The sequence below is a fragment of the Lolium perenne genome, chromosome 5 (genome assembly GCF_019359855.2).
Source record: "Lolium perenne isolate Kyuss_39 chromosome 5, Kyuss_2.0, whole genome shotgun sequence".
NCBI lineage: Eukaryota > Viridiplantae > Streptophyta > Magnoliopsida > Poales > Poaceae > Lolium > Lolium perenne.
This window is the reverse complement of record NC_067248.2, coordinates 10,085,937-10,101,567: the sequence shown is the minus strand read 5'-3', so window position 1 is coordinate 10,101,567 and position 15,631 is coordinate 10,085,937. Positions and strand designations below refer to the sequence as shown.

Genomic DNA, 15,631 nt, shown 5'->3' with positions numbered 1-15,631 from the left:
TGGGTAAATGATAAGATAAGAGGGAAATTTCTATGATTTGTTTGAGTTAAAGTTCACAAAGTTTCAAAACTTGAGTAGTGTTGAGGGGGTACAACCAACAACACTTTTTCATTCATACCAAACATCACATATTACAAAGCTAACACACCGTTGGTTTTAAGAACCATTCATCGCTCTACGATACAAGGGGATCCTGATACAAACTCACACTTACACATGTGCTCAAGTGAAACTACTACTCACTATCCACATCTATCGGGGTGTGGTTATCTTCTCCGGCTTCCAGAAACTCGTAGTCTTCCATATCAGTGTTCTCATCTTCCTCGAAGTCATCGTCATCACTCATGAAGGCTTCTCCTCCCTGAAGGTCTTCACCTTCCTCTTCCATCTCATTCAGCTGGTCCTCTTGGGCCTTGACAGTTGCCTCCAAGGATACTATCTTTGCGCGGAGGCGCGCAATGCTAGCGTCCTTCTTGGCTCACTGCTTGCGGAGTGTCTTGCGCTCATAGGCAAGGATCCTGGCGGTATCAGTCTATCGCGCTAGGTGGGAGCGAATCTGGTTGGCGTAGACGCGATAGTTGCCCAGCTCCTTCTCGGTGTCATGTAGCATAACATCCAGGTGTTCCACGTGATTCTTCAGCTCCGGGTGGGGTGACAGTGCCCTGGGTCCTCCGATGGAATCATGCATTGCCAGGTGAGCAAAGCGAGTCCCATAAAGCTCAGTCACATGCTGCCCACACAGACGGGCAAGTGCTTCCTGCATGGCTCTAGCTAGTCCATCTAGCCAGTTGCTTTCCATGACAGAGAAATGGATCCTCATAGAAATAGGAGGCTCCCGCTTGCCTCTCAGATCCGCAGTGATAACCCACTGCAGTTCCCTTCCGGGCTGGTTGTCCATTTGAGTTCCAAGGAACTCCGGGTGCGGGCGTCCAAGATGCTCAGACAAATCGTCTATGTCCTTCACGAACATCATGTTCCCACCATTCCCCAACCGGTAAAACTTGGTGTTGTGGGGCAACGCCATCTGAAAGTGAATTGGATGAGTAAGTTAGAGGTGTGAACAAGTGTGGCAAAATTTTATGTAGATTCGTAAGGAAGAGCATGGCCTCTTATTTCAAAAAGATCTCAAAGGTAAGAGTGTGAATAAGTTTTCAGAGATATTCACTTCATTGATTTTGAAACTAAATTTTCCAGACGTCCATTCTAACTAGGGTCTCCTAAGGTCAACAATGGCTCTGATACCAACTTGTCAACACCCAGATTTTTAAGTCCAGATGCCTATTATGCCATTCATCGCAATCCCAGGAATATTGTTTTTGCGAGACATAATAGATTGATATCACAACACATCATTCATTACAACACATAATCGTCTTACAACAAAGGATCACATGATCCAGTCTTAATACAACATAGTGGATCTAGAGATCCTATTACAAAACACATAGCGGAAGCGAAGTAGTAGCGGTCGTGGCCCATCTGTTCCACAGGCAACTATTGACGTCAGGAGTGATCCTAGTTGTCGTAGATGTCCTGCTGTCCATTTTCCTCGTACTGTTGTTCTTCTTCATAGTCTGGCCATTTGAATAGCCAGGGACAAAGCCATGAGTACTTTAAAGTACTCGCAAACTAATACTAGTGTAAGCACTATCAACTATAGTAAGTGGGGGCTAAGCTCTAAGTTTATTTGCGTAAAGCCAATTTTAGTTCACAAACATTTAGTAAAAACCTCTTCATTTGCTAACTAACTCAAGGGGGAACATGAGTGTCATTCCCACAACTTTGTTGTAATTTAAGTCAAATTCACCATTCACTTTTCAATTTCAAGTCACAAGTCATACGTCATATTTTCGAAAATGGTCTGATGATGGAACAGTATGGCCTTTCCAACCGTCCTTAACCGTGGACACGGCTATTCGAATAGTTTTACACTCTGGAGGTTGCACGCTTGTGCCACAACATTTGATTACATCCGTCAGGGATAACCCTGAATAATCGTAACTCAGTACGCGGATCATCAACCATAACCTTTCACTTACATATCCTAGTATAGGCACCTCTCCCCATGAGCTTGGCCTCTCAGTGAAGACAAACTGTCAGCCTGGGAACTGCACAGGGCTTGGGCCGGACATTCACCTCATTTCACGTCATTTCACATCATTTCTTTTGTTGTAGAGGCAGCTTTCGGCATAACCCCGATGACGCTTGTTTAGAGGGAACCCATACTAAGACACATAAACTTCCAGTTAAGCCCTACCCATAATCAGGTATTGTGGGGATACTTGTAAATTGGAATGGTATCGCATCCGAACCCAACCATCAGTTTTTGTAAAGTTCACCATGTCATTCACAAGTCATATTCACCTTCAAAATCTTTCAATAGAATGAATTATCATTCCAAGGTTTTCAAAGTCATTTCATTTCACCTGTTCCCACCTAGAGTATTCAATTTTATTTGTTAGCACTAGCAACTAGTCATGAGGGGTGTTAACTAGCTTTGATGGCCATAGGCTAACTTTGATGATCTTGTTCTACTCTAGACCAAGTGAATCATGAATCAAAAAGTACTTTGATAAAACAAAGCAATAAAGCTTGTAAGTAAAAACTTGGGATAGGCTCATTAAGCATAAAACAGAATGTGGTGATGCCTTGCTCTTGTAGAGCTTTGCACTTTGCAAGAATATTAGCTTGCCTTGGTTGGCGTATTGATCAAAGTGGTCTTCCTCTCCTTGGAAGTAGACCTCCTCCTCCTCTTGGTATTCCTCGGTACTAGCGTCTAAAAATGAATACGATACACACAATCACCAAACAAGCTTAATTACTAGGCTAAGCACACACATGAGTCACACAAGCTAGGCTATCATCACAACATGATCTTTATGTGAGTTGACTTCGTTTTATTCTTAAGAAAAATAATTTCCTCTCATTACAAATATTATTTATTGTTGTTATTTAATTCTTGAGAGAAATAATTTCCTCTCATTGAATCTTGTTAAGATTTAATCTCCCCAACTAATAATATATGACCTAGGTTGACCAAAGTCAACCTCTTCATAGTTATCATTTGGGACAATGATTTAAATGAGGTGATGCACCTCATGCTATTTAATAACACATAGTAATGATTTACTATCATCAAATAATTCAATATGAGGTTTAATTGACCATGGTCTCTACCTCATGTTGGATTAGTTGAGACAAAATTTAAGTGAGGGAGAAGCTCTCATACTATTTAATAAATAATTTTGCCCACTTTTAAATGAACTAGAAATAGCCATAGGGCCATTTTTTAAACTAGGCCATGATCATACAAACAACTATGTCATATTTTTATGTATTCTGATAGACAATGTGAAATATGATTTCTGAGAGTTGGAATCAACTCAACTGCATTTTTAGTTAATTTTTAATAATTGTTTGAAGTTACAAAAGTCTCTGCCTTGTTATTTTTGTCACTTTAATTCTACAAACAATTTAAGGGTGAGACCAGTGGGGTTGTGTAGATAATTTTCTCAGCTTTCTAAATATATAAAATTTGTTAAATTGTGCCAAGTAGATTTGTCCCTAGTTAATTTTGAATATGGCATCAGTTTGCAATTTGATTTAAACTGGAAATCGGAAATCTAACGAACTGGGCTGGCGGGAAACCTAAACAGGCTGCGCAGAGGAAAAGAAAACGGGCCGGCCCAGCAGTGCGTCTAGCGCAGCGGGCCGCCTGACAGCGTGGGGTCCACGCGTCAGTGGGTTTTAACCCAGCGAAACGGTACGTGGAGTGTGAGCCGCAGGATTAGAGGTAGATCGAGCGGTCGAGGTTCATCGTCGTCTCCGACGAGAACAGGCCACTGGCGCGGCGAGGCTAGGGGGTCGACGGCTTACCGGCGGCGCGGCGAGGGTCGGCGAGGTGCGGCGGCGACGTTGTCGAGGAAGGGGAAGCAGATGGTAGCAGCGGCGTGTGCTGAGGGGGCTCCAATCGGCGGCGAGCTTCTCAGCACCTCCGCGGCTCCGGTGATGCAATTGGACGGCGTTGGTGGCTAATCGAGCAAGGGTAGTGCGCGAGGAGAGTGAGAAGAGGGAGAGGAAGTTGGCGGTCTGAAGAAATTGGAGCGGGAGGGCCTCCTTTTATAGCAGCTGGAGGTGGCCGTGGCGCTCGGATGAGGTCATCGGCGACGACGCGTCTACAGGGGAGCTTGGCCACTGGCGATGACGCGCGCGTGTAGGCGAGGCTCTGGCGGTGACGCAGGGCCTGATTGCGTAGAAAACGATGCAAGGACGAGCTCGTGCGCATGATGGGAGCGGCCAGTACTGTGGCGGACGTCGGTGAAGCGGGCGACGTCTACGGCGTTCCCGCGGGCCAATGACGGTGTCTGGGCGGTGGCTGGTGACGTCGCAGAGCAGATGGCGCAGAAAGCAAGGGCAGGGGTCAACGGAGCTGGTGGCGCGACTTGTGCTCTGGGCGTGTCCGTGGCAGTCGCCGTGCACGCTCTGGCGCGCGCGTGCACGCCTGGGCACGTCTGGGCGTCACGTTTTCTGGCTAGTGCGGTGCACGAATTTTTCGAGGCTGGTGGCTAGGTTGATCAGGAGAGTGAGAGGAGCAAGTGTGACACGGTGGTGCATGCTGGGGAGGGTCAGGGAGAGAGATGGCATGGTGAGGTCATGCCATGCCACGGCATGGCAAGGTTTTGGTCAAATGATGATGAGTTCTTGTACCAAAGCTTGTCTATTCTACTTGGCAAAGTCCAGAGAGGTCAGAGAGGTACTAGTGCTGACCTAGAGTCGATGGTGTAGGCTATGAACTGCTGGATTTTTCAATGTGTGGAGTTGGCAGATTTGTGCTCTCAAGGTGTTTGAGGAAATGGCCGCAAGAAATTTACTTTGGAATTTTTGAGTGAATTTTGGTGGGTTTGAATCATATATTATTTGCAGTAGAATGGTGGTGGTGGTGGTCAAATTTGAAGTGTTTTGCAAAAATCCAAATTGCACATAATCTTGATTCTATTTCAAAGTCCTCACTTTGCTTGATCATAACTTTGAATCCAAGAAGAGTTTGCAGATGAGTTCTTGAGCAAAGTTGTTCACCTTGATGTTGTCTTGGATGGGGTGCAAAGAGTTGGCAAGGTGTAGTTTAGAAATCTTCCAAGACAGAGGCTCAAAGTAGGCATGATGTTAAAAAGGGGCAAAGTGACCATTATCATATGTAACAAAGATTTGATTTTTCCTTTGTTTTGATTTGTGTTTCTTTGATGCAATTGTGTTCATTATTGATATATTAGAGTTTCACAATCAATGGCACAAGCCATGGTGGCTTTGGTTAAAGATTTGCATATTTGGCTAAGTGTGTATGTGAGTGAAATTGCATTTTTCTATTTCTTTTATTTCTCTCTATTTGATTTGGTTTTTCTTGATTCCAAAGGTGCTAATAAGTGTTTAGTATCCATTTGCAACCAATGGTGCAAGCCAAAATGGTCTAGGTTAAAGATTTGCAAAATTGGCCCTAGCCACATATATGTGATGAAGTGCATTTTTCTTAATTTCTTATTTTCCTTTTCTTTGCTTCACTTAGGCATGGTCTAGGGTCCATTTAGGATTAGATGAGGTTTAGTGTTGGTTTCAAAACATTTGGGCAAGGTAGAGGTGCTTAGGTCAAGTTTTGGTAAAATGGTTATGTGCCACATATGCCTCTATGCATATGTTTATTTTATTTTTGTTTCACATGGGATTTAGTTGATAAGTACTAGGTTAGGTTTGTTGATGTTCTCAAAGCATCTAAACAAGGTAGAAAAGCCTAGGTAAAAGTTTTACCAAAAATAGCATAGGCACATAGGCCCTTTCCTTATTTAATTTCATTTCTATTTATTTTGTTTATAATGGATGGTGAGAAGAGGGGTGATGTTTAGGGTTTAGGGTTTTGGAAATATGTTCAATGCAATAAACAAAGAATCATTGCAATGACACAAGTATCAAGCACAAGTATTATGCATAGCACCTCATTCAGAAAAGTTTTTGTTGGTTCTCATTTTTGGAAAAATGGAAATTCATTTTCTCTTTATTTAAAATTTTGGGATGTTACACATAGTTATGCTATTCTAAATAGAAAGATAGCAAAAGGCCTAAGAGGCCAGGAGCATAACGGCGACGTCCCAGCCCATAGATTCCAGGCTGCCACCTAGGAATCCCAAGCTACTCATCGATGTCGATCTAGAAACCACCATTTGTTTTAGCGACTTCGTCTGAAACAAACCATGAAAAGCTGAGGACATGGACTCAGCAAGACTTAGTACAACATGTTAGCAAAGCTGGTATGCGAGGCTTTATGTAGAGCTTATTTTGCGGAAAGCCAGTTTTACTTTGTAAAACAAGAGGGAGCAGAAGCTCGTCTACTCAGATCATTTTAAAAAGGGATAAGAGAGCGATATTTCTATCTCTACTGATCATCATATTGAATCCACCAAGATCTTCATCATTACCTGAACCTATCAACTAGGATCACCCCCTCGATACCCTGAGAAGGGATCCTTATCACACATTGATTCCAAGTTTTACGATTAGGTTAAAGTTGTCTATGATCAACACGTCCTTTTCCAAGTCGTCTGTAACCGTAGAAACGAATTTACAAAAAGATTTAACCCTGCAGGGGTGTACAACTTTACCCACACGCGCCGACCGACTCTTAACGCCAGAACATTAGCACACTTCCTTGGAGTGCCGGTAGAGGTTGGTCGACCAAAACCATTCCCTTGCTTCGCCTATTCCATGAGTCAAACTAACTGGGGAACTCCGTCATCGTAGGTAGCCACTCCGAGGCGGTCCCGATCATTGTGTGCAGGGGATCCAGTTCAATGCCTTAAGCATCCTTCACCCTAGCCACGCTCTGTATGATGCACCTTTGAAAACCTTTTCCGCGCCTTCGCCATGCAGAATGCCAAATGGAACTCGCGATCTAATTGACTCATGGGTAAGCTAGACAAGTTCGGGCCAATGGGTTTCCATGGGCTCCGTGTGGCTGTACGCTCAGTCTTGGTTCTGAAGGCGAGAACTCAGATCCTAGTATCGGCGAGAACGAGTCAAATCACCACATCCACATGTGGTGGCCCATCCAAGCCTTGAAGCATGTTTAATTATCATCATTTTTCTTACCACGTCATTCTCTCATAGTAGGTTCAATCGCAGCTCCGATTCATCAACCAGATGGATCAGAATTCGTCAACTAAGCATGGATAAGCACATTCGATAAAACGGCTCTAGCGATGAACACAAGCTCAAACCTAGTCTTGCTGGGAGCAGTGGATCAGAGTATTTCAGGCTACAAGGATGGTAAATACAATGCATAGGATAACTATATCTGCCGATAAAACATATTGCAATCGTACGCAATATGTAGGAACCAAAATTAAAAGCATTTCGAAACCATATATGAACCAGGTTACGGCTTTCCTTTGTCGCTGTCGATCTTCATCGTCTCGGCACTTGCTCTATTGATCGCGAAGAAGCAAATACCAGAAAGGTAAAACAACAATCAACACATGGCATCGGTGCAATGCATACAAGAATAATGACACGACATATTAAAGGTATTGAAGTTAACCCTAAGACATCATCAATTTAACTAAGATTCAACAGAATTAGGTTTAGCAGTTCCGGAGCCTCAAAGGGGTTGATTAAGTTCTTTTAAAGCAAGTAGGGTTCAAAGTTGTTTATCAATGCATGATTTTGTAACCAAATTGTTGATCTCATTTTTCTGAAATTTTTGATATATTATACATATTTTTCTGATTTAAAATGAATAAGTTATGAATTTTACAATTTTTATTCATTTTAAATCATTTCTGAAAAATCCTGGAAAATAATAAAACTCTGACGAGATGGACCCACTGTCAGGGTTATATTCTTTTATTAAACATTTACGAAAATGAATAAATATCTGACAAGGGACCCCACCTGTCATGGATTTATTAAATTCAAAAACTAAATCAGAAAATAGAAAAAGATTATTCCGTCGGCATGACGTCATGCTGACATCAGCCGACGGCATCTTCGGCTCAGATGAGCACGGCCCCGGCGTTCCCGTGGTCGCGCGGTTGCGCGGACGGGCGTGTTAGACGCGCGTGACCGCGGGGAGTCAAATAGGGGGCAGAGCCACTCTGTTTGGGTAGCCGGAGCATTGCCGGCGATGGTGACCGGAGGCGGCGCTCGCATGCGCCCGTCGCGGGGGAGATACAGAGGGGGATGGAGCGAGGCGAGAGCACCGGAGTGCAAAGGGGCTCACCGCGGAGCTAGAGGAGGTGACGGCGAGGCCGGAGGAGCCATGTGGCGCCGGCATCGAGCCGATTGCCGGCGGCCGGAGCTCGGGAAGGAGGAGCGATACGCGGTGTTGGGGCCTTCCCGGCTTGCGCGCTTCAGCGAGGAGGGGCGCCGCGACGTGGCGGAGCTCGTGGGCCACTCGCCGGAGCAGGGGGAGGTGAGGAACGGCGGGGGCGGCCGGCGTTTGTGAGCTCGGTTAGGGTTTCGCGGCGCGAGGGAGAGCCAGGGTGAAGAAGAGGAAATTGCGGGGCTAGGGTTTCTCCACGGCGGCGTCGGGGCAACTTGTAGATGCATGCGAGTGGCGGCGGGGATCTTGGCGTCGCATCGGGTGGCCGGCGAGCTGCCAGGCAGCACCTTGGAAGCGCGGGGAAGAAGGTGAAAATTGCAGAAAACCACCTAGGTTTGGCTAGGTTCGGTTGGGATGTGTTGGGCTGAGCCCAAGTGGAGAAAGGGGGAGGGAAGATGGGCTGCTGGCCCGGATCAGAGAGAGGGTTTTCTCCTCTCTCTTTTCAAATTCTCTTTTCATTTATTTTGTTTCAAACTTCTTTTGCTATTTGAAATATGTTTGAAACTTTCAAACTGTCTCTAATATTTTGCAAATATCCATGGACTTCTTAAAAGAGAAGTGCCATGTAGTTTGACTTTGGAAATTTGAAATATTTTGAGCATTTGAATGCAGAGAGAGAGAGAGAGATTCAAATCACCATTAGAGTTTTCAAAATATTTCCTTAATGCAATTTTCTTAGGAAATCATGATGCTCATGAAATGATGCACAAACAAACCCTAATATAGGTTTTATTAAAACAGGGTGTTACAATATATTTGATGATATGGTAATTTTCCCCAATTGGTAAATTATTTCTTTTGCTATAAATTAAAGATTATCAAGTCGTTTTTTAACATTTAAGCACAATATTTTTAGACCACAAATTTACAATATTTAAATTCATCTAATATGAACATATATAATATATGGGATGACAAAATTATTTTTCAGACATTTTCAAGTGTTGCCCTCGCAATCGTGTGAGGGCCACCATGCTAGTTTTAAATAAAGGTAGCCTATGTACCTAGGAGCAAAAGCACCATGTCCTACAATTGTTATGTTGCTGCTGTTATTTAGACAAGATGTGTGTGCAGGCTGGTCATCCAAGAACGAAATCTACTCGTGTTGTGGCACATACGGATGAAAAAAGGTATGCTTATAAAAACAGTAACATAGGAACATAGTTATTACTACATAGTGTAAAGGCAGTGACTGATTATTAAATACAAACTGACCGAGGGCCGTACAGGTCTATAAAAGCAACGAAGCTCAGCACGCATGCATTGTCTGAATATCTAAAGAAAACATGGAAATTTGAGACTGAAGAAGCTGAACCAGTAAGGTACAGAAAGAAAAGCATCCATGTAGCCCTGGCATCTGTTGATGGGACAGAAGATTTGAACAAAACGTGGAAGCTGGCTTGTAAAATAACTTGGCTCTGTAAGAAAGAGAGGAAAATACAAAAAGTGTTATCGTTAGTGTTTGTTGCTTACATAAAGTATCTCAGATTATACTTCAAAAAAAAAGTATCTCAGATTAAAGTGGTACCCACCCACTATATTCCGTCAATGCTTGAACAATTAAGATTCAATGCTCTCCTCAATTTCACCCACGCCAGTCCTCCTCCTCCTCCTCCTCCTCCTCCTCCTCCTCCTCATCATCATCATCATCATCATCATCGCAGAACCCATCCTCGCCACATATATTAAAGACAGACAAATTGGGAAGCTCCTGGGATTCTTTCACCATGACGTCAACCATCGTGCGGATGCACGGGCTGTCTGCTCCTGGATACCAATTCCTATTACATTTAAACTCTATCGATATGAGTTCCCTGAGGTGGTTGACACCCACTGGGTCTTTATTTAGTGGGCCAACGTAGAATTGGATCCAAAACGTAAGAAACAATAGGTTCGGCATGGCTCCTTCTTGGAAGGTGACCCTTGGCATGCGACTGTCAACAGTAAGGCTCGTGAGCATTCTGAACCCTTCATCACTGATGACTACTGGATCTTTGGGTACGACTTCGAACCTTAGCGTCAGTTCCTCAAGTCCAGGCATCTCCCGCAGAATCTTGAGTCCTTGCTCAGCTAGTTTGCAGATCCTGATATCCAACACGACAATGTCATTGAAGTGGTCTTTGATCCACGGCGGGATGTGCATCTGCTTGGCACCGACGAATAGGCCCCCTTGGAGTCCTATAGAACTAGATTTCTGAAAAGAGAGCATCTCCCTGGCTAGTTCAGACAATAGATCACTCTGTTTCAGAACTTGGTGGATGCAGTCGGGCAATTCCACCAATGTGCAAACTTCCAAGGGTAGCACAGTGATGCTTTTTCCCACTTCAAAACTCTTGAGGTCCTTCAGTCCCCCGATTTCCCTTGGTATTTTTTCCACATTTGTATCCATCATGAGTAGGTGCTCCAAATGCTGTAGTTTCCCTATCTCCTTTGGCAGCACTGTGATCGGTGTATCGCCAATGTCAAGAATCATTAGTTGTTGCAGTTTCCTGATATCCTTTGGCAGCATTGTGATCCGTGTATTGCCAATGTCAAGAATAATTAGTTGCTGCAGTTCCTCGATCTCTTTTGGCAGTTCTGAGATGTATGTACTTCGGATTCTTAGGGTCTGCAGTTGCTGTAGGGCCCTGATCTCCCTAGGAAGTTCTGTGACCGCCGTACCACTCACTTCCAGGGTCTTCAATTGTTGCAGCTTACCAATCAAACCAGGTAGTGGTATATTACTCGCCTGTAAAGTCTCCAAACATTGAAGCCTCACTATTTCTGGTGGGATCACGCTGATTCTAGCCCCACTAAGGCCCAACAGGTGCCTCAGACGAACTAGACCACATATATCCTTCAAATGTTGATCCACTACACTCTCGACACAAAGATCCAACACACGAACCCCTTCCAACTTCTCCAAGGGGACTCTCTTGATACCTTCATAAACAACAAGAGATCGAATATGATTCCAATCAAGTGCAGACAAAGGGTCTGCTGATACTGCATCTCTAGATCTCCTTGGCGATTTGCAAATACAAAGCCGACGGATTCTACAGACGTTATTATATGAGGGTGTGATTTCGGAACTGCATGTAATGAAATTATCTTGACGTGATTTCCATCTCAGGAAATTCCGCATCATAGTGTGCATTCTCAGCTTGTTGTCAGGCACAAACAGAATCAATCCCCTTTTCACAATCTCATCAAAGTAACCATTTGCTTCCTCCTCTGTATAAGCAAATCCTTCCGAAATCCATCTCCTCACCAAATTATCTTGTTTAAAAGTGTGACCGTCAGGGTATAAGCTGCAATACAACACGCAAGTCTTGAGCATATGATGAGGAAGATCATCAAAGCTAAGCTCCAAACTCTCTACCAACGGCTCAAATCCTGGGGTATTCTGAATTCCATTCTCCATAACATGCTTCAAAATCTCAGCTTGCACATCACATGCATTTGCTTGTATGCCTTGCTGCGCTTGTTTCTCTCGCTCATGTGCGACTGCTGAAAACAAACAACATACTGCCAAGGGCATACCACCACACATACTCATGATAGGTTTTCTCTTGCCGAAATCTTCTGTGACCAAATCAGTCTTCATAGCTACCATTCCGGTGGCAATATTTCCATAGACCCATCCTCTCCCATATTCCCAACTATACAGCATCTCATGGAGCAAGGATTTTTTTGTTGTTGTAGAGATATTAGCATCAGAATCATTACGCCATTTCTCCGCTACAGAAGTTATACGAGTTGTTCCCACAATTCTGCTGCTCAAATCATTCATAGGAAAAGACTCCATGATGATTTCCCATTCTCTCCAATTCCATACATCATCAATTATGACTAGGTACCTACCAAGTTGCAAACAGAAGATTGTTAGTTTGATTAATTCCGCACGCAATCCTAGCAAAGTTTGCCACGCTCCATGTGGCTAGAAATTCTCTTTTATTCATATTGTGCACCTGGATTTCACTAATCTGTTGACTTCAGGAGAGAGAATGAGGCTGGTTATAATGCATCCAAAACTGCTACTCACTCCGATCCATAATAAGTGTTTGAGTTCAACTGTTGAACTCCGACGCTTATTATGGATCGGAGGGAGAATTAGGTCCCAAGCTCCCTATAGTCCTTTCTTGAAAAAAAATAAAAAACTACATTCCAATATCTACCCCTCGCCATCAATAGTAAGGGCACCTCATCAATGATTATATGCTCATGGTTTGGTGGATTTAGAAACAACACAACAGGGTGATCTTCGATAACCTACATCCAAGCTAGCATCGCCAGTCCTTGACTCTATTCCAGGAGGAAGGGTTTTCTCTTTTTGATCTCGAGCTTGTATTAACTCTCTTACCTATAACCGTCGAAACACAAAGTTTCTTGCATTTTCGTGGGAAAAAATCCTTGAAATAACTGAATAATATGTTCGAGTACATGTACTTGTGTAGTATATACGACAAAGTATAATGAAAAAGTTATTATCATTTGTTCTACATAAAAAGACAAAGGAGGGGATCAAAATTGAGTTTCTTTTTCTTTTTTGAGAAACATTTTTGTGCCCAGAACCCCAAGTATTTTTAGCGAGCATTTTCAAATACATATACCATATCAGTTTATATAAAGAAGATCTCCCCGGATTACCTTGGAAGGGGGGAGGAGGATCCAAAGGCAATCATGCAATCCCTTTTCAAATGAAATCTACAAAACTCCTTTCCTACAGAAAAAATCCGACAACCTTCTGTGGACCCATTCTCCAGAAATTCGGACACACTGCAATTTATCGAGGTTTTCTCCATGGCCGTTCGAGAAGCTGGAGTTACTGGAATGTGCAACCTTTCCCCGGTGGCACTATCCTAAATGGGTCAAACCTGGTTCTACAGTCAGCCCGACAACTCCTTCAAATCTTGTGCGTACCTCCATGAACTTTTCATCACGGACTTTGAAAGAAACTTTGTCCAACCCAGCAATTCCAATGAGCTTTTCAGTGTTTTCCAATCACAAGAAGAATCCCACCAAAGTTACTTCAACCGTTTCTCGAAAGTAAGAAGCCAGATTGCCAACGGTGACATTTTATTTACGAGCATGGTCACTTGACTTTATTTTTTCTTGTTTTCAACACAAAAACACAAAATATTTTTTGTTAAACCAAAATTTAAACCTATTGAATAACTTGATTTTTGAAATCACCTTTCTTAAGCATAAATCTGCAACCCTAAACCTCACAGGCACACATGAAAATAAAATAAATAATCTAGTTCATTGGCGATGCCATATGCAAATTCAACTTAACTTTTGCTAAATCCAAAATCCTAATTTTTTTCAAAAATCAAACCGATTGACTAAATTAATTTTATCGACCAGTACCTTTATTAAAAATTAACCTGGAACCCTTATCCTCACAGGGCGCCCAAAAAAATCAAGTTGAAGATACAAAATTTGCATGCGCACCTTTTTTCTTTGAGGAAATTCGATATGATGTTGATGAGATCCTCTGCTTCTTCGGTGCCAGCAAGTTGTACACTTCTATTGGGATCTACTTGTTGGAGAACACTTGCAAGAACCTCCCTTATGTTACTACCTGGAGTGACTGACACAAAAGCCCGGGACTCGAACTTACTCCCAATCTCCTCATACACTAGGTGGGCGAGGGTCGTTTTGCCCATACCGGCCGGTCCATTAATGAATGCTGTTTTGAGCTGCAGCTCAACCGGTGTTGTCTGGTCTTCTCCGACGAGGTGTCGGATGAGATTATCCCTTGGTTCGACCATACCCACGAGCTCTGATATATCCTTGTGGACGAACGGATAAGCTCTAGGCTTGCCAGGACTGGAGTCGTTGGTGGGTATTTTTCCACATGAGAAAAGCTTCTTCCACTTGCTACGGCAACGACCTGACACATCACTTGATCGTTTCTTGAAATCTTGGAAAGGGCTTACTTCGATCCTGGTCTGCACGAGCCGGTTGTTACTGCGGCTGCGCTCCAACCTGAGGATGAAGTCGACGATGGCGTCGTCCACGTCATCGGCGAGATCCAGCGCGTCCATCTTCAACACCTTGGATGCCTCATCAAGCTCCACTTTCTCCCATATGTTCCAAAGGATGGAGTGCACGGGCTTGAGTTTGGCTCTGATGGACTTGACGTCCCTCCGAGTACGCCACCGAAGCTTGTACTCCCTGCCCAGCAGAGCAGCAAGCTTGGTGATGACGGGCCCTAGGGCACCCGTGGCGGCAGTCACAGGAGCGGCCTCCATGTCTTCTTTGCTAGGCCCCGCCCAGCGAAGACGAGAGCTTGGCAGCCAGCGGTTGCCCGGCGATCTCTCCATGTCTTCTCTCAGCTCGGTTGTGTTTGTGTGTTGTGTTGTGAGTTGTATCTAAGGCTTGAGCTTGAGTGGACTTTCTAACCATCAACTTGTCCCGTAAGAGTTCAGATGCCCTCTCGAGAGAGCGGTGCCAACTTGCATGTGGCGGGCTTTCTCAATTGCTACCTTCTCTTCTAGTACTATTCTTGTTTCTTAAAAAATGAAGAGTTTGCATGGGAACAAAGGCAGCAGTGATCCATTTGTTTTCTTTGGTCAAACCAAAATTGCGTGTAACGTACGTGCTAACCATGTCGTGCTGCCGCGCACACAGCAACCTGGCACCAGGCTTAACCGAATTAATTGATCGCATCAGTCACAAGAAGCAGCAGGTTTGATGCCCCTAATTGCTACCTTCTCTTCTGTTCATACTTTTCAGTTCTGACAGACTAAGTTTACATGGGAGACTTCTAATTTTCTTGAATCGGGAAGTTGCTGTATTTTCTCTTCGATGTCATATCCTTCGCACATGGAACATGGATCAATAGCTAGCATTTCATTCCATGCATGCGAGTCGCCTACGACTATATGAATTGAAATCCAGACATCACCTTAAACAACTTACAGATAAACAAGTGGTGTGTTACTCTTACTCATCATTCAAGATGTGTCCTGGAAAGATTTTGTTTGATATGGTAGCATGCGACGGTATATAATTTAATATTATGTCAGTACCAATGCTCTCCCCCCTTTCAGATTTTTGAAAATTTTAAAATCTCACGTTTCTAAGTCTCAAAAAATTATGATGTTAAATATATAGATAGATAAATACGGATGGGGTGTATGCAAAAAAAGTCCCATTAAAAAATACTGTGTATTTTGAACAATATAAAAAAGAGAAATTTCTGACAATAAATGGTAGAAAATAGTATTACAATAGTGTATCCTTTTGCCAGAAATTTTTTATTTTGTATTTCCCAAA

The 15,631-nt window shown here is 43.4% G+C and overlaps 1 protein-coding gene across 1 annotated transcript; it reads right to left on the bottom strand.

The window, feature by feature from the left end:
- Window positions 1-532: 532 nt before the first annotated feature.
- On the bottom strand, window positions 533-14,604 carry LOC127303266 (uncharacterized). Its single transcript, XM_071820665.1, has 3 exons — window positions 13,794-14,604; window positions 10,287-11,287; window positions 533-1,024 (listed from the first exon to the last, which is right to left on the bottom strand). The coding sequence occupies exons 1-3, from the start codon at window positions 14,602-14,604 to the stop codon at window positions 533-535; spliced, it is 2,304 nt and encodes a 767-aa protein (XP_071676766.1).
- Between the last annotated feature and the right edge of the window lie 1,027 nt (window positions 14,605-15,631).